The 15,749-nt window shown below is 49.0% G+C and overlaps 4 protein-coding genes across 4 annotated transcripts; 1 reads left to right on the forward strand and 3 right to left on the reverse strand.

Annotated features, from left to right (window-relative positions):
- Window positions 1–2,350: 2,350 nt before the first annotated feature.
- Window positions 2,351–4,127, reverse strand: BC939DRAFT_135758 (uncharacterized protein). The gene is made up of 5 exons (XM_051550107.1): window positions 3,456–4,127; window positions 3,297–3,371; window positions 3,133–3,210; window positions 2,801–3,053; window positions 2,351–2,728 (listed from the first exon to the last, which is right to left on the reverse strand). Exons 1-5 carry the CDS (start codon window positions 3,820–3,822, stop codon window positions 2,503–2,505), a joined length of 999 nt encoding a protein of 332 aa, XP_051412959.1. The 5' UTR covers window positions 3,823–4,127; the 3' UTR covers window positions 2,351–2,502.
- Window positions 4,128–5,655: 1,528 nt separating this feature from the next.
- Window positions 5,656–9,103, reverse strand: BC939DRAFT_528342 (uncharacterized protein). The gene is made up of 2 exons (XM_051561454.1): window positions 7,667–9,103; window positions 5,656–7,574 (listed from the first exon to the last, which is right to left on the reverse strand). The coding sequence occupies exons 1-2, from the start codon at window positions 8,806–8,808 to the stop codon at window positions 5,870–5,872; spliced, it is 2,847 nt and encodes a 948-aa protein (XP_051412960.1). The 5' UTR covers window positions 8,809–9,103; the 3' UTR covers window positions 5,656–5,869.
- An 879-nt stretch (window positions 9,104–9,982) lies between these two features.
- Window positions 9,983–13,974, reverse strand: BC939DRAFT_449334 (Chs5p-Arf1p-binding proteins-domain-containing protein). The gene is made up of 10 exons (XM_051555367.1): window positions 13,544–13,974; window positions 13,340–13,413; window positions 13,127–13,213; window positions 12,705–12,766; window positions 12,501–12,593; window positions 12,051–12,412; window positions 11,739–11,956; window positions 11,497–11,643; window positions 10,362–11,396; window positions 9,983–10,272 (listed from the first exon to the last, which is right to left on the reverse strand). The coding sequence occupies exons 1-10, from the start codon at window positions 13,623–13,625 to the stop codon at window positions 10,105–10,107; spliced, it is 2,328 nt and encodes a 775-aa protein (XP_051412961.1). The 5' UTR covers window positions 13,626–13,974; the 3' UTR covers window positions 9,983–10,104.
- On the forward strand, window positions 13,962–15,591 carry BC939DRAFT_449336 (uncharacterized protein). The gene is made up of 2 exons (XM_051555368.1): window positions 13,962–14,555; window positions 14,638–15,591. The coding sequence occupies exons 1-2, from the start codon at window positions 14,068–14,070 to the stop codon at window positions 15,422–15,424; spliced, it is 1,275 nt and encodes a 424-aa protein (XP_051412962.1). The 5' UTR covers window positions 13,962–14,067; the 3' UTR covers window positions 15,425–15,591.
- The last annotated feature ends 158 nt before the right edge of the window (window positions 15,592–15,749 follow it).

Raw genomic sequence — 15,749 nt, forward strand, 5'->3', positions numbered from 1 at the left:
AAAGTTGACCTCTGTTGTGAAGTATAGCAGAGACTATCGCAAGGCAAATTATATAGCTTGGGCAAGCTACAAGCTACATGAGAGCTGTCTTAGTAGGTAGGGCCACAATCGAAGGGAAACACGTCTTGGTCTTTCCTATTGCACACTGCTTCTAGACGATCGTTGGAATATAATGCAACCTCTTGCTGCCCAGATGATATTATATGTACACTGTACCCTTTTGACCGATGACATGGAGCTGAGTGATGATTGTGGAGGTGTTGAGGATGTCCTCAACCTGATCCAACGCGTTCTTGGCGAAGATCCCAAGTCTGGCAATGTCACCGGTCTGCTTCGGCGTGTATTTGCAAAAATAACAACAGCAGCAACTCAGGCTCTTGCAGTGAGGTCAGGCTGCCCACGGGCCTTAGTCTCAAGGTCTAGCAGGCTGTACAGTTTAGGCTATACAGCCCTAATTATGCAAGGATGGGCTATAATTTAACAATCATATCAAACTTTCTAGCCTAAGCGAGCCTACTCACCATGTCTGAAGCATGGAAGAACCTGTGTAGAGGGGTAATACAAATGTTGCTACTTCATTTGCCTCTCTGTAGCCCATTTCTGTCTGGCTATGTTGGAGCTCGGAAACAGCGTAAAATAAATGCCGCTTGAGCTGTATGAGGTTAAATTTCACTTTACTGTCCTTAGAACTGATCAGGGCGCCTCCTTGACTTCAGCCATAATGTGTGAAAGACCGGGCATAGAAAGTGATGAGTTTTTAAAGTCCACCTGCACTAACGGTGTCGGTCATGAAAGTAACGTACGATACAACTTACATGTGCCCACTCACGAGCCAAGGCGCGCTCAGCCTTGACATCGACGTTTGGTGCTCTTGACCTCAACTTGCTTCGCATGGCGTTGCCAAGTCAGGACACTGCTCCTGCAGTGACGAAGACGACTCCATCAGGAGGGGTGTGTCATTGAGGACACTATTGATACATAGACAGTTAGCACAGCAAAAAAAGCCAGAGAGCTATCAAACGTAGAAGGCATCGAATGGGTACTTGTGTCACGGAATTACCTTTGTCGGAAAGTGCATCAATAATTATCGTTTACATTCCCCGCCCATGCTTCGTGTGCTTGCTTCATAGTTGAGCGAGACTCGTCGGTGGTTTGGGTTATAAAATAAGGAGACAACTATTATATGGGACCAACCGGTATTTATCAAGACAAGTTTGTGGAGCGTATGTAGACGCGCCATTAAATCATCAATTTGCAATAAAACTTCACAGTTGGGCCTAATCCAGCGCTTCGAGCGAAGCAATTCCTTACCAGCCATGAGGACTAGGGGTGACCGTAATTAGATGCGGGGTACTTCAAGATAGAGTTTTATGAGATCAACGCGTCTACATAGAAAAATAACGACGCGCTACTTCTTCACCTGTGTCCTAGGATGCCACTCGATGTTAGGTGAGAGAAACGCCCTTCGCAGGAAACTAAGAAACTTGGACCCTATTGTGAAATACAGCATCATCTACATGTACTAATACTGGAAGTTATACACGTTGCAGCTTTGATATGTTTATTGGACAGGCTTTGGCAAGCTATAGGCTACATGAGAGCTGTCTTAGCAGGTGGGGTCACAATCGAAGGGAAGTGTTTTTTGGCCTCTCCTGTCTGCACACTGCTTCTGGACAACCGCTCAAGTTCCTGGTGGAAGATGGAACCTCCTTTCATGAGGCAAGCGATATCTTGTGCAAGGTCAGGCAGCGTCTTGAGTGAGTCAGGAATTCGAAATGTGCCTACCTCCACCATCATGTACATTGTACCCAGTTGAAATTGCATGTAGATTGTACCCTTTTGACCGATGATATGGACCTGGGTGATGATCGTGGAGGTGTTGAGGACGTCCTCAACCTGATCCAACGCGTTCTTGGCGAAGATCCCAAGTCTGACAATATCACCGGCCTGCTTCAGTGTGTCTTTGCAAAGAACGCTAGATACTTCTCCAAAAAACAACTCAGTCCCTCCACCGACTCTTGCAGTGAGGTCAGGCTGCCCACAGGTCTTGGTCTCAAGATCTAGCAGGCGGCGGTGATAGATGCTTGCCGTGGATGCACAGTTTGTACTATAAAGTAATAGAAGTCATGTAAGAACGGCTATTTTTCCATCCGAACAATAGCTATAACCGTATCAAACTTACTAAGCGAGCCTAGCCATGTCTGTTGCATGGAAGAACTTGCGCAGGAGGGGCAACACAAAGGCCGCTACTCCATCTGCCTCTCGGTAGTCCTTTTTCTGCTCTTGCTGGAACTCTGACACAGCGTAAACAAGATACCGCTTGAGTGGTCTGAGGCTGGACTCCACCTTGCTGTCTTCGAGACAGGACAAGGTCCTCTCTCGGTTCCAGTCGTGATCCGTGAGATGCTAAGGGCGATTATAAAATAAAATAAAATAAAATAAAATAAAATAAAATAAAATAAAATAAAATAAAATAAAATAAAATAGAAAAAGACGTGTTCTTCATTTGCCGCTTGCACTAACATTATTATTCTTATGAATAAGACAATGGTATATAATGCAACTTACATCTGTCCACTCGCGAATCAAGATGCGCTCATTCTTGACATCGACGTCCGGCACTTTTGATTTCATTTTGTTCCGCATAGTGTTGAAAAACTCCAAACCGAAGCACTGCTCCTGAAGTGGCGAAGGCGACTCCGTCACCAAGAGCGTGGCATTGAGGGCGCTATTGGCACATAGACAGTTAGCAAGAGCACGCAATTCATATTGCAAAATAAGTGAGGGTTATTTAACGTACAGAGCGTCGTGTGGGTACTTGGCCTTGAATGTGGACTCACTGCACCTCCTGTAGTACTCAGTAAATTTGGTTCCAATGTCCAAATCGTCCTCTGTCGCAATAAATGGCCAGTCGGCTGTGCCGAGCACCTTGCCCATCGGCTGATTGTGGTTAATCAAGAGGCGTTCGATGGGGTCATTGCTCTCTTGCAGAATGGTGTCGTCCGAGTTCGGGGTGACATGTCGTGCTCTCTTGAAAACGCGCTCTGGACTATCTAAAAGCAAGTATCACAGAAATTGCATGTCAACACTTTTTTTTTGATACATGAATACAAATGTCTGCTGCCATCGTACCTGCTGCAACAAACCCTGGAGCAGCCTGGTCCATGGCACTCCTTTCGAGCTGCCATTCTGCCACGCGTCTTGCATAATCTGTAGATATATGGTGATGAATTTCCAGATGTCAATCGTGGTCATTTGCGGTAGTGAATAAACGAAGCATTTGAGCCACGCCTTACCAGACTCAGCAGCCTCATCATGATGGGTCTCAGGCTCGGGTATGGACTTAATATCGACCTCCGCGCCAGTAATGTCTGTATCAGTAGAAAGTTAGACAGTGCCGATTAGCATAAATTACTATCCCTACAAATCAATTAATAAGCTCAGTGATAGCTTACCATTGCCTTTGATTCTTTCACCAACTTTCTTGACCAGTGCATACTGTCCCTCCTGAAGAGATGTGACAGCACCATCCTCGGCCTCTTTCAAGGAGAGCATTTTGTAGCCTTCTTTAAAGCAGCGCAAGTTTCTAGCACCCTTGAGCCCCTGCACGTACGTTGCAACTACCTCGGGACACTCTGTGGCCTGGCTGATGAGGGTTAGATCATGTTGGTACTGATCATGGTATCCTTGAGCATTACTCTGGTCTCTGCTTCGCTTCATGAATAGAACGACATCTCCCCAGTGCCGAGCGTAGGTTCTCTTAAAAAACCCATCAACTCCGAACGTCGCTGGTGCGCGCCAGAGCAAGGTATGTGTGGCCATTCTGAATGTAAAAATTATTAATAAATCAGCACAGCTTAGCTATGATGTCGCACGCCTCTTGCTGTCTACTAACTTTTAACTGCGATGCGACGAGGAACTGTTGTTTGCTTTATTGGAGGATTATGAGGATGGGGGACGCGTTCGAAAGAGTTGACGTGACGTGTATTTTGCGCGGACTGCCGGATGGCTCGGACGTCAAACCCCCTTTCCATCTCTGGTGTCTCTAGAAGCGCGCGCATGTAATCAGGACTTGAGTATCCTCTCGTCGTCCTCGCTCTGTTATATTTCCGCACAGCCCCTACCTCTACCTCATTTCCAGTTTCGTTCATCTCGTCTCGCTCCCACTGTTTCCTATCCACTCCTATTTTCTTCGTCGTCCTCACTCTGCTTCTTTGCGCCTCGATACTTTGATGAAGCACAAATTCTGGTTCACACTAGAAGGTTTTTTTTGTTGGTGCAATTGAGGGGTGTTTTTTTAGTATGGTGACAAAAACAATGATCACAACGACGTTTCTCCATCTATTCCTTAATCCACAAGCTATTCAAGTAAGTCGCTGATGAGTTTGTTCCTTTGCCCTGCTCATACTTTCTCTCACGTTCTGCCTCCTGTTCACCCTATTCGACGGTGAAAGGCAGACGAAGTGGCCTCAACTCTGCTTGACTTTAGGCCATGGAGAGCTCGAAGATGGGCAGCAGATGTTTTTCTGGTGGGGTAGGTAGATTGTCCAACCTCTGCGTGTGTGGTCGCCTCGACATAGTGCGACCAACGCAGCAACAGCAGCGCTCTTGCCGTGGTCTCTGGAGTCACAGATCGCGGTGCAGAGACTGTGGGGCAATGTGTCTCGCTCATCTCAGAGGGGTTGGTTTTGTTCCTTTGCCCTGCTCATACTTTCTCTCACGTTCTGCCTCCTGTTCACCCTATTCGACGGTGAAAGGCAGACGAAGTGGCCTCAACTCTGCTTGACTTTAGGCCATGGAGAGCTCGAAGATGGGCAGCAGATGTTTTTCTGGTGGGGTAGGTAGATTGTCCAACCTCTGCGTGTGTGGTCGCCTCGACATAGTGCGACCAACGCAGCAACAGCAGCGCTCTTGCCGTGGTCTCTGGAGTCACAGATCGCGGCGCAGAGACTGTGGGGCAATGTGTCTCGCTCATCTCAGAGGGGTTGGTTTTGTTCCTTTGCCCTGCTCATACTTTCTCTCACGTTCTGCCTCCTGTTCACCCTATTCGACGGTGAAAGGCAGACGAAGTGGCCTCAACTCTGCTTGACTTTAGGCCATGGAGAGCTCGAAGATGGGCAGCAGATGTTTTTCTGGTGGGGTAGGTAGATTGTCCAACCTCTGCGTGTGTGGTCGCCTCGACATAGTGCGACCAACGCAGCAACAGCAGCGCTCTTGCCGTGGTCTCTGGAGTCACAGATCGCGGTGCAGAGACTGTGGGGCAATGTGTCTCGCTCATCTCAGAGGGGTTGGTTTTGTTCCTTTGCCCTGCTCATACTTTCTCTCACGTTCTGCCTCCTGTTCACCCTATTCGACGGTGAAAGGCAGACGAAGTGGCCTCAACTCTGCTTGACTTTAGGCCATGGAGAGCTCGAAGATGGGCAGCAGATGTTTTTCTGGTGGGGGTTGGTAGATCGGGCTCTAGGCATGGACACAAATAAGGCTGAGGTCAGGAAGGCGAAGCACCCGGAGCGATCCCTAATCTTCGCCGTTCGAGATAACTGCAGCTGGAGAGGACAGGATATCAACACTGAGAGGCACTTCGACAGTATGTAAAGTCAGAAGTGAGATTGAACAAATATGCATCAAGCAATAAACAGATAAACACCTATGCGCTTCATCCAACCTCATTCGAACTAAACTCCGTATGAAATGCAGATAGACTCAGATGTCCTTCCTTGACATCTTAGATGCCCATCGAGGCAGTCTGCGCACGGAGTCGCTGAAGCCCTGTGCACTTTATTCATGCCAGTGCTACGTCGCGTATATACATTCGTAACTGTGTGTACACAGTACACATTGGCCATCATAGGAAATTGTGCATTCAGGTCTATCCGATCCAAGTCACCCGTCGCTCCAGGAACTGCGTATATATCCATGTCGCCAAGGTTCCCATGCCGACCATCACGACAACATGGTATATCCCTCTTCCAATCACGCCAAAGAGCTGGCTCATCCATAATCCCAAGCCAAGCGGATCTTCTTCTCCTTGAGACCCATCCTGCATGTCTTCGTCGTCTGAAGGCCATAGTCTAGAAGCCGGAGTTCGAGAGTGATTTTTACTGCCGCGAGACGACCGGGCGTGATATTGCCGATAATTAGATCGATAGTTGCTCCTTGATCGCCCATCGCGTGAATACGCAGACGGTAAGGGGTCGCCCAATGCATCTCTGAGCGACGGTTCCGTTCCCATGGACACGCCTCCCTCAAGTCCCAACCCAACCACATGCCCGCGAGTGCTGCCAGAATCGAACGGGCTGCGTTCTCGCTCCTGTCGCTGGTCATGCCGATGAGGCTGACCCTCACTTGCCCAGCGTTTTAACTCTTGTACCAGGAATTCAATGCGTTGCTCACGTTCCATTCCTTCCAGTGCCTTTTGCCATGCTGCTTGTCGCTCCAACATGATTCGTTCAAAGACTTGGCTGTGTGTTTCCAGCATCCTGTTAACCTTGGCCGATATCCGCCTATGATCCTGAGCAAGCAAATCATCCATGACATCCGTTGGCAAAGGCTGCGATAGCTGCAGGGGTCCTGAGATGGACGAGGGTGAGCTGTACGTTCCTGTCGACAGATTTGCTCGGCTAGATGACCCCGGGAGGTAATCAGACGCATACGGATAGATCAACTGGTTGCCGGAGTGATCGTTACCGTTGCTTGAATGCTGCCGGTACCTCGAGGAACCCGACTCTTGCGACGAATACATCGGTGATAAGGTCATGGTAGGTAAATGTCGCCGCCATTTCAGGAATTTGAGCGTGGTATGGTGTCGCAGCACCGCCAAGTTGCTTACATATACCCACTGTCGCAATGGCCCGAGATCAGCTTGCGGTTGGTCTACCGAGCTTGATGATGAAGTTGCAGTGGACGAGTCATGGGAAGCAAGCGTCTCGCCTCTGGAGTCCTCACCGTGTCCTGTTACATTCAGCTGTTGTACATCTACATCCATGCGCACTGCAGCTACTGCTTCTACTGCATCTTCTGGAACATGGAATATGAACGGCGGTGAGACGAACTCGGTCTGCAGTGGGCTGGCGTCAAGCGAGAGAGGATGCGTCGAAATTTCGTCCTCAGTCGGCGCATCCAATGAAAACCGCGGTGCTGATAAAGCAGCCCTTGCCTCTCCTTCCTCGATCCCGTAAATCTCGATACCATTCTCCCTCAACTGTCGAATCAAATCTAGTCGTGCGGTGGCAATGTCCATGGCTGGTGGCACTTCCACGCTTGAATCCGAATCTTGGACGGGGGCACTCATGGGTACCAGAACAGGCACTAAGTTGACCCACACCTGCAAGCGCTGCATGAACACGATATCTAGATCCGTCAGCTGCCCTTCGATCACATAGAGGCAGGCATCAACATGTCCATGCGCTCCTGTCGTGTTATTGGCCAGAAACCGCCCCAAAGAATCGTCACTGGCCGCTGATTTTGAAAAATACTCATTCGTCGTCTGAAACTGAAGGCCGAGGTATGATATGACAAGATCCATGGCGCGATTGGGGTTGTTGAACGAGCTGTATCCTGGCGTGTCAACAAAACTAACAAGGTAGCAGATATGGACAATTCGGTTATTTTTCTGCTGTGATAATCCTTCCACAAGTGCAATGTTACGTCGTAATAAACACCTTACCAGATATTTTTAACAAGAATTTCCTGCTGCATCTCCTGCTCGTCCAAGCCTGTGCGAGCCCATGCTGGCAAAACCATGGTCGATGCAAACCGCTCAACAATGGCCTCCGTCATGCCATGATATGGCTCCCGTTTCCGCTCGCGTGAGCCATCCGATTGCTGCCCGCTCAATTGGCTTGATCCAGATCCTTGTGTCACATGAAAGTTAAACGTTGGGTCATTTCCCTGCCGATCCTCCATAGCATGCAAGTCTGCCGCTACCACTGTCTCTGATGATGGTGGCAACGAGCGTTGTTCCTGCAGAAACTCATCTTCAAAGTCGTTCGCAATTATGCCCTCCCACTGGAACATTTCCTGGATTAGCCGCGAGTGCCAGACTCGGCTTTTCCCTGTAACCATCAGCTTAACAAAGCCCAATCTATCTCCCTCTACAGTTGGCTCTCTGCTCTTGGTAAACATGGCCGACGAGGGCATGATCAAATTAAGAGACGATGCCCCCTGGTCGACCCAGAAGCCGGTCCGGGACGAAGAACGAGAAGGATGCGAGTAGTAGCCAAGTGAAGGACTTGAAAGAAAGCTGTTAGGTGTTCCTGGAGCAGTAAATCCTCCGTCATCTTCGGTAAGAGATGCTGGATAATACGTTGGTGTTCTTGAGAACGACAGCTGCGAGTTCGACATCGATGGCGGGATCGAGTCCTCATCTACGTTTTGACCGTTCGAGTACGAGTGAAAGAAGTGCGAGGTGGTTGCCCGGTCAGGGATGTACCCGGAACCCTCCGTGTTGGCACTATTGAGGAAGCTTGTGTGGGCTTCAATATAGTCGTTGTACCGCCTCGCCCGCTCCTGCTCCTGTTCTGTATGATATATTAGACCGCCGCTGGGAAGACTCGCCGCATTCTTCCCCGTGCTCATGCCTGTGCTTACATCTGTGCTCGTGTTTGTGCTCGTGCCAGGGGTCGACTGCGTGTTTGCAGTAGCATTTATTCCCGAAATGCCCATGTCTTCCAGGTCTGCCAGGTCCTCTGGCCTCGTGAAACGCTGCATCTTTGGTGGAGGTCTGTGTCCATGGGAGGCGTTATGTTCTGAGGTGCGAGAATGGGGCTTGCTGGAATGGGATGGTGTTCCCTTGCCAGTAGGCAACATATGCTGATGAAGAAAAAAGTAAACAAGAGCGAGATAGAAGGAAGAGGTGAAACGGGTAGGAGAGTTGTCTGCCTTTGACAAAGAAGGACACTTAAAGTAGTGTGTGAAAAAATGGAATGCTGGAGGCTGCGCCAAGAGTGATAGTCACAATAGATAAACGAGATATCGGGTGATAAGTGAAAATGCCAATGAGGGCCATGAAAAAGAATAAAATGAGAGGTAGGAGATATAGCAAGGAGTTAAAAGAACGAAGAAAAGATAAAGAGGAATGATAAAGAGGAAAGAGAAAGAGGAGAGAAGAGGACATGTTGAACCATATAGGGATGCGCACCATATCCAAAAATGTCATCATTCGTTACCTTCATGCAAATTTCCCTTTCTTCATCTGCAATCTGGTTCTTTTTTTTTTTCCTTCTTGGATAGCCTTCAGCCTATACAGGGAACAATAGTGCGACACTCTGCGTTCCATTTAGGGATTGATAGGGATAGACAAAAATAATTTGGAAGTACAGGTAGCATTAGACATTGGACCATACACAGCATGGGATTACATCCATTCCGTATCTACATCCTGTTTGAGAGGATGAGAAGAGGGCATAGATGCAAAGGCAAGCGCAGTGCGGATGGATTGTCGAGCGAACGCGAACAAACAATCCGTTTAGTCGTTTCGCCACAGCGCGAATGAAGAGGGCATTGACCATTTACGGGAATTTTCCTTCCCTCGGTCCCCCGATATGCTATGGACCGATTGCGCGTGACCAGCGGCACCATTGTGGTGCGTCTTCCACCTGCCTTTAAGTGGTGCAGTTGTTGAAGGTGGTTGCACAGGTGCCAGTCATGTCGCGGCTCTTAGTCATATTAAAAACACGCTGCTGCGCAGACACTGCGACGACGCATTACCTCGACCCATGAGGCACCGCGTGGCATGGCAATATTTAGGAAAGTTCCTGTCGGTTCTTTTGCTTTGTTCTCCTTCCATTGTCCATGCTGCCATCTTAAAGGTTGTCCTGAAAAAAAAAAAATCATATGTCCGGTGTTTGACGAGAAAGGGGAAAGAAAAAGGGGAGAAGGGGAGATGGCCGCCATCACCCTTCTTTTTCGTCCCTCCATTTTAGTTCAGTCACAGTGGCACTGTTGGGCGTAGTCGTTTGATTTGGCAAATGTATTCAATAACAGGACCTTTCGACAACAACAATCTTGTTTGACTTGAATGATCGCATATCCACATTTTTGCTGTTTCTTTTAAGAATATATTTATGTCCAATCATCTACTCCGTGCACGAAGAGAACTGTTCTTTATGCGCTCGATCCAGGGACATCAAATGTCTTTGCGCGTGCAAGGAATCTCGACATAAGTTTGAACACCGCCGGAGATGTGTTCAGCGCAATCAGCGTGTTCTGCACCTTCGCCAGGCCTTCAGACTGGATCAGCTTGTTCAGATTGTATGCGATTGCCGTGGGGAACTATCGTTTCATAAAGTAGCGCGTTAGTACCGTCATCATATGCACAACATTCATGTAGTAACATGTTTAAGCAAACATCGCACACTTACAATCGTTTCGTGATACCAACGCTCCTGGTACACACATAGTTTGATCGAGGCCTCCATCGCCTTCAGTAGCTGCCCCTCCTCGGCGTAAATCTCCAAGAGTCGCACCAGTGCCTTTGCCGAGAATTTTTGCTCCGCACAGCGTTGGTACGCATCTTTAGCTTCCTCGCGATGGTGCAGACGCGTTGCCAAATCTCCATAGATCTCCCAGTCTGTGCCTGACTTGCGGTACGGCGCCTGCACGGACCGGAAGTGTTGCACCTCTGCACGCCAGATCGTGTATTGGCGCAAGTCCTCATACAGCACCATAAAGAGATTGTCCAGCCAGCGATCGCAAAGACGCTTGTTGCTGAACGAGAACGACAGCTCGACCTCATCATCCTCGTTCTCCTCTTCATCCGACGCGGCAGCCACACTGGGCTTCTCGATCTGCTTTCCTTTGATCGGAGTATCTTGGACTTCCTCCTCAGCTGACTCCTCTGAAATCTCGGCCACTGCTTCAGTTCCAGCTTCCGCCTCTTTCTCCGCCTCTGTCACTTCGTCGTTTGTCTTCTTCTCGTTTTGATCTCCCTCCTCCTGATCCTTATCACTGCTCAACGAGAGGTCGTCCAACTTGATGTCTTCCATCGACTGATCCGGATTCTCATCTACCGCCTTTGCAGCTGCCTCCTCCACGGCCTTGACTCTCTCCTCTTCCTCAGCCTCCTCCTGCTCGCGCTCGCGCTCACGTTCAGATTCAGTAGAGATCTTAATGATCGGGATAGGCGTTCCATTGGGCGACAAAAGCTGATCTCTTGCAGGCACGACTTCGGGGACGCCCTCATCATGGCTCTTCGACCTGGCCTGACTACCCTTGCGAATGTTTTCCTCAGCCTCCTTTTGCATGCGGTATTCTTCCTCCATGACGAAGACAAGTGAGCGGCATCGCAAGAGTTCGTCCCAGCCGATCTTCGACACCAAGCGAGTTAAAAGGTTGTAGGCGCTGGCAAATGTTCCACGCAATGATGGCGCAGGAAGACGCAGCAATGCAGGGTCAGCCTAAGATAATGAGCCAATGCAAAGGTTTTCGAATATTAATTACACAAATGGCCGAGTAAAATGCGATTATATGTCACTTTGACTCCTCATAAAAACTTGCCTCATGCTCGCGGCCCGTTTCATCGTCAATCAAAGACAGGTCAATGTCATTGCGAATGGGAAGATGGGCTTTGGCTGGCTTTGGCATCCTCTGCAAGTCCCTCTCATTGAATGTGAACATTGGGCACGAGTTGAGGGTCAGCAGGGCCTATTACAAAAATGGCAGCAGACGGCTCCGTCCTGTTAGATGTGTCTCCCATACATAAATAGGGTATAATTGCTGTTCGACCTTAGTGACCTTACACTTTCATAGTCGCCCAGATCAATGTAGACCTCAGTCAGCTTGGCCCAGGTGATGAATTCAGAAGGCGCGCAGTTGACAGCCTGCTTAGCAAGACGAAGTGCCATCTCCAGTTTTCCTTTGCCTCTCAAAAAGTCCGCCTGCACGTGCAGTAAGGCATAGCTCTGTGGGAACTGCTTCAGTGCCTGGTACAAAACATTGATGGCTTTGAGCTCCTCATCTAATAGGGCCGCATATTGAAGACAATGCGTGCATTAGCATTTGCTCAGTAGTGGCTCATATACTAATGATCAGGTTTTGTGAACTGTAGTTACCAGTTCCAATGTAGGACTGTGCCAGTAAGGAGGCAACCTCGGGTTCGCGTTTGAACAAGCGCTCAAAGAATTTGACCCCAAGATCATACCGGAAACTCTCCTGGCAGTACTTCATGATTGCAGCGGTGAGGTGGTTGTTGACGATGGTCGGCACCTGGATCTCAGGGCTGCTGCCGAGGAGCCAGCCCTTGAAGAACAACTGCTCTGCTGCCTCAAAGAACCGGTTCTCCGCATCCACGTCAGGGATGGGGTCCAGCTTGCGGAATCCAGGAATACGATAGTTGACATCATCTGAGTACAGAACTGACCGTAGCATGGCTGTCACGTACGTCTCTTGCCAGATCGCCGCTGTTGCCTCTTGTCTAAGTAGAAGGACAGGGCACAGGGCTTGTTGTCAGTATTCTGCGTCCGATTTCAGGAATGAATGCTTCCATGACTGGCGAAAAGTACCTTTCGCCTCTGATGTTGACAGCATAACTCTCGACACCTCCTGGGATCTTGACCTCTACGCGAACATCGACGCGAGAGAATGCATTGTAACAGCTAGTAACGAGTAAATAGTAATAAGGAAGACGCGAAACAGGATGTTACTGAATATGAAAATCCAACGCCAGATGCTTTCAATGCGCAATAAAAAAAAAGATCTTTCATTACCAGTAGACCCCGGAACGGATGCGCCATTGTACACCCTTGGAGAACCATGCATGCGACTCGTCCTGTTTGGTGGCAAAGAAAAAGCAAAAGAGCGCGCGGGTTAGTGACCGTGAAAAAGGCGCCAATTAAAATTGCTCACTCTCAGCCAGGGGACCAGACCAGGTCTGGAAATAGACATTAGGACGGGTCTCAATGCCCGCTTCTGTCTACCCTGTCATCTTATCATCCTATCCATCGATGCTGCCGCCGGCGACTGTATTGGTCTCCTTGCATATTGTTGCTATATCGCGTGCCTGATCTAGGTATGCGCCTCTAGTCATCGTTTATTCTGGAGTAACGACAAGCGTGCCCTGGAAAGCATTCATAGTCGTTTGAAGCTGAGAAGGCTGTCCGTCCGCGAAAATAAGGGGAAGGGCACTTACAATGGCATATGTCAGCGAGTTCAGGTATGCAGCAAGGCTAGCCGAGGACGAGGCATCAATACCGGAGACGTAGTGATAGGAGCTGGTCTATAATCGCACGAAGAAAACACAGAAAATTCGTGGGAGAGGCGGTAGAAGTCAGCGGTCAGTCGTATCTATAGTTGATTTCCTCGTACTCCATGGATTCCAATGCTCCTGTGCAACGACTGTTACCTCCTTGACATTAGGCTTGACATTGACCTTGATGATATGGCAGAGGTCGGGTGCACCCAGTTCCTTGAAGGTGCCTATAGGATGGAAAACAGACATAGCAGGCCTTTAGCTGTTCATTGTCTTGTACTCGAGGCTCTATGCGCCTTTAAGACGTGTCTTTCTGCTTCTTTGCCGAGTGATGTGTGGCCGAAGAGTGGTATTTACTCAGGGCATCTGTTCTGGCCTGGAGGGACTCGCCCAATTCCCGCTCGATGAACTCTGGGATGTCGCGCAGGTTGTCGGTCATCTCGACGGTGGTGGATCAGGTCGCGTTAAGAAATAAAGGTGTGGTAGAACAAGAGAAGACTCGCCCGGATGAATAAAGAAACAAGGAGAAGGGCGTGGGAGGTGATGAAGAGTGATGAGAGAAAGAGCGTTTGATGACAAGGAGAAAAGAATGTACTTCCAGATACTCGTGATGATGGTGTTCAAGATGACTTGACCGGCCCGTTGGTAAGGGCGTGTTGTCAATTAGGGAGGGGAAACTTAAAACGTGTCAGAACAAGAAGACAAGAATAGGATTCGACTTTCCTCTGCAATTGCACAAGGCCTTCTGACATTGCTGATTACTTTTATCTCCGCCAAAAAAAAAAAAAAAGCATTCAGACCCGCCTTCTTCCTCCTCCCCTCTACGTCGCCATTCCCTTCCTGTATACATTCGAATCACTCTACATCCATACTCTTCAGCGATGGCTCCCGTAAAGACAAGATCAACCTCATCACGGCATCGTCCTCACCGCGGATACAAGGCCGATCCAGAGGACACCAACGACGACGAGGACTTTTACGGCATGCGAGAGCTCAAGCATCAGCTTGCCAGTCTAAATCTCCAGCTTAAAGACACAATGGGCGATGGCAACTGCCTCTTCAGGGCCTGCGCAGACCAGTTCTACGGCATCGAGAAAGACCATACGTCACTGCGCGCAGAGGTCTGTCAGTACATCGAGGAGCACACAGAGCACTTCAAGTCGTTTCTCGACAACGAGACCGTCGAGGCCCATGTGGCCCAGATGCGTAAAAACGGGACCTATGGTGGCAACATTGAGCTTGTCGCCTTTGCACGCATGAAGCGGGTTGATATCAAGGTCTACCAGCCTGGATATATATTTGTGATCGAGGGAGTCGATGTCAAGAAGGAGGGATCCAGTCCAGGACAGCGGCCGACCATGCACATCGCGTAAGAAACTTGTTTGATCAGGTATGAAAAATATGTAATTGAGCGTAAATATGTGGCTCACATTTATATATTCTCTCTACAGGTACCACAGCTGGGAACACTACTCTTCAATACGCAACATTGACGGCCCACACGAGGGCTTGCCAGAGATCAACCCTCGCCCCACCAAACAACAACCACTTGCAAAACTTACCAACAAAGATCCACCACGGGCCATTGAGCGTGAAATCATGAAAATCTCAGGCGTTAACGATCTAGAGCTTATCCGTGAACTGCTCGAAAAGTATCGTGGTGATTTCGACTGCGTTTACAACGACCTTGCAGAGAAAGTATTTGCAGATGCCAATGGTAGCGATCGTGACGATAACAGTAGTCCTGAAGGCGAAACCAAAGAAGAGTCCAAGGGTTCGGTTCAAAAGACTAAAGGTGAACAGGATACGAAAGCGGGCAAGACAAAAGATCCCAAGGCAGGGACCAAGGATGAAATCATCACAGCACCTGATCCGCCTTCTCAGAGCAACTCGATTGATACCGAACCTTCAGTAGCATGTTCAAAGTCCTCTTCACGCGCATCATCTCCAGGCTTTGTACCCTCACGGACAGGTTCACCAGCAATATCATCTACTGAAACACCTATGGCATCGGATGAACCAGCACAAGGTGTGATTCCTAAAAAACGAATATCTGCAAGAGAAAAGAAGGAGTTGGCGAAGCGGAATCAGAAGCTGAATCGAAAGAACAAGGGTAAAGTCGGAGCTGCAAGTGCCGACGCCAGTCCGAGTAGCAATAGCAGCAGTGGCGGCGAGCGGAACTCAACAGATCATCCGGCAAGTCGAGCAGGCAGCAACATGCGAGAGCTCTTTGTCTAACCAACAGTGTACAAATGTATTCGCTATAATGAAATAAACCAGCTTTTTTTTTGGCGCCGATGTTTCTTTGTGGTGCCTTTTTGATCTATCCATTCAAAGAGCCTTTGTGGGGGATGTCGCGGTCTAAAGGAATTCCTCTGCCTGCACACAGCCACATTTTGTGTTTGCACATCCCTCCCTTTCCTATTTGCATGAGCACGGGTCAATAAAAGCTTCAAAGTTTTTATCTTAGGACCTCCACTCGAATAGCGCTAGGAAGCCCTACATGCACTCCTTAATAGCCTCGACAGCCGTCGATACCTCTTCGCGGCGGAAAAGTAGTCGC

This window comes from Gamsiella multidivaricata (genome assembly GCF_025024155.1).
Source record: "Gamsiella multidivaricata strain RSA 2152 chromosome Unknown BC939scaffold_27, whole genome shotgun sequence".
In the NCBI taxonomy this organism is placed as follows: domain Eukaryota; kingdom Fungi; phylum Mortierellomycota; class Mortierellomycetes; order Mortierellales; family Mortierellaceae; genus Gamsiella; species Gamsiella multidivaricata.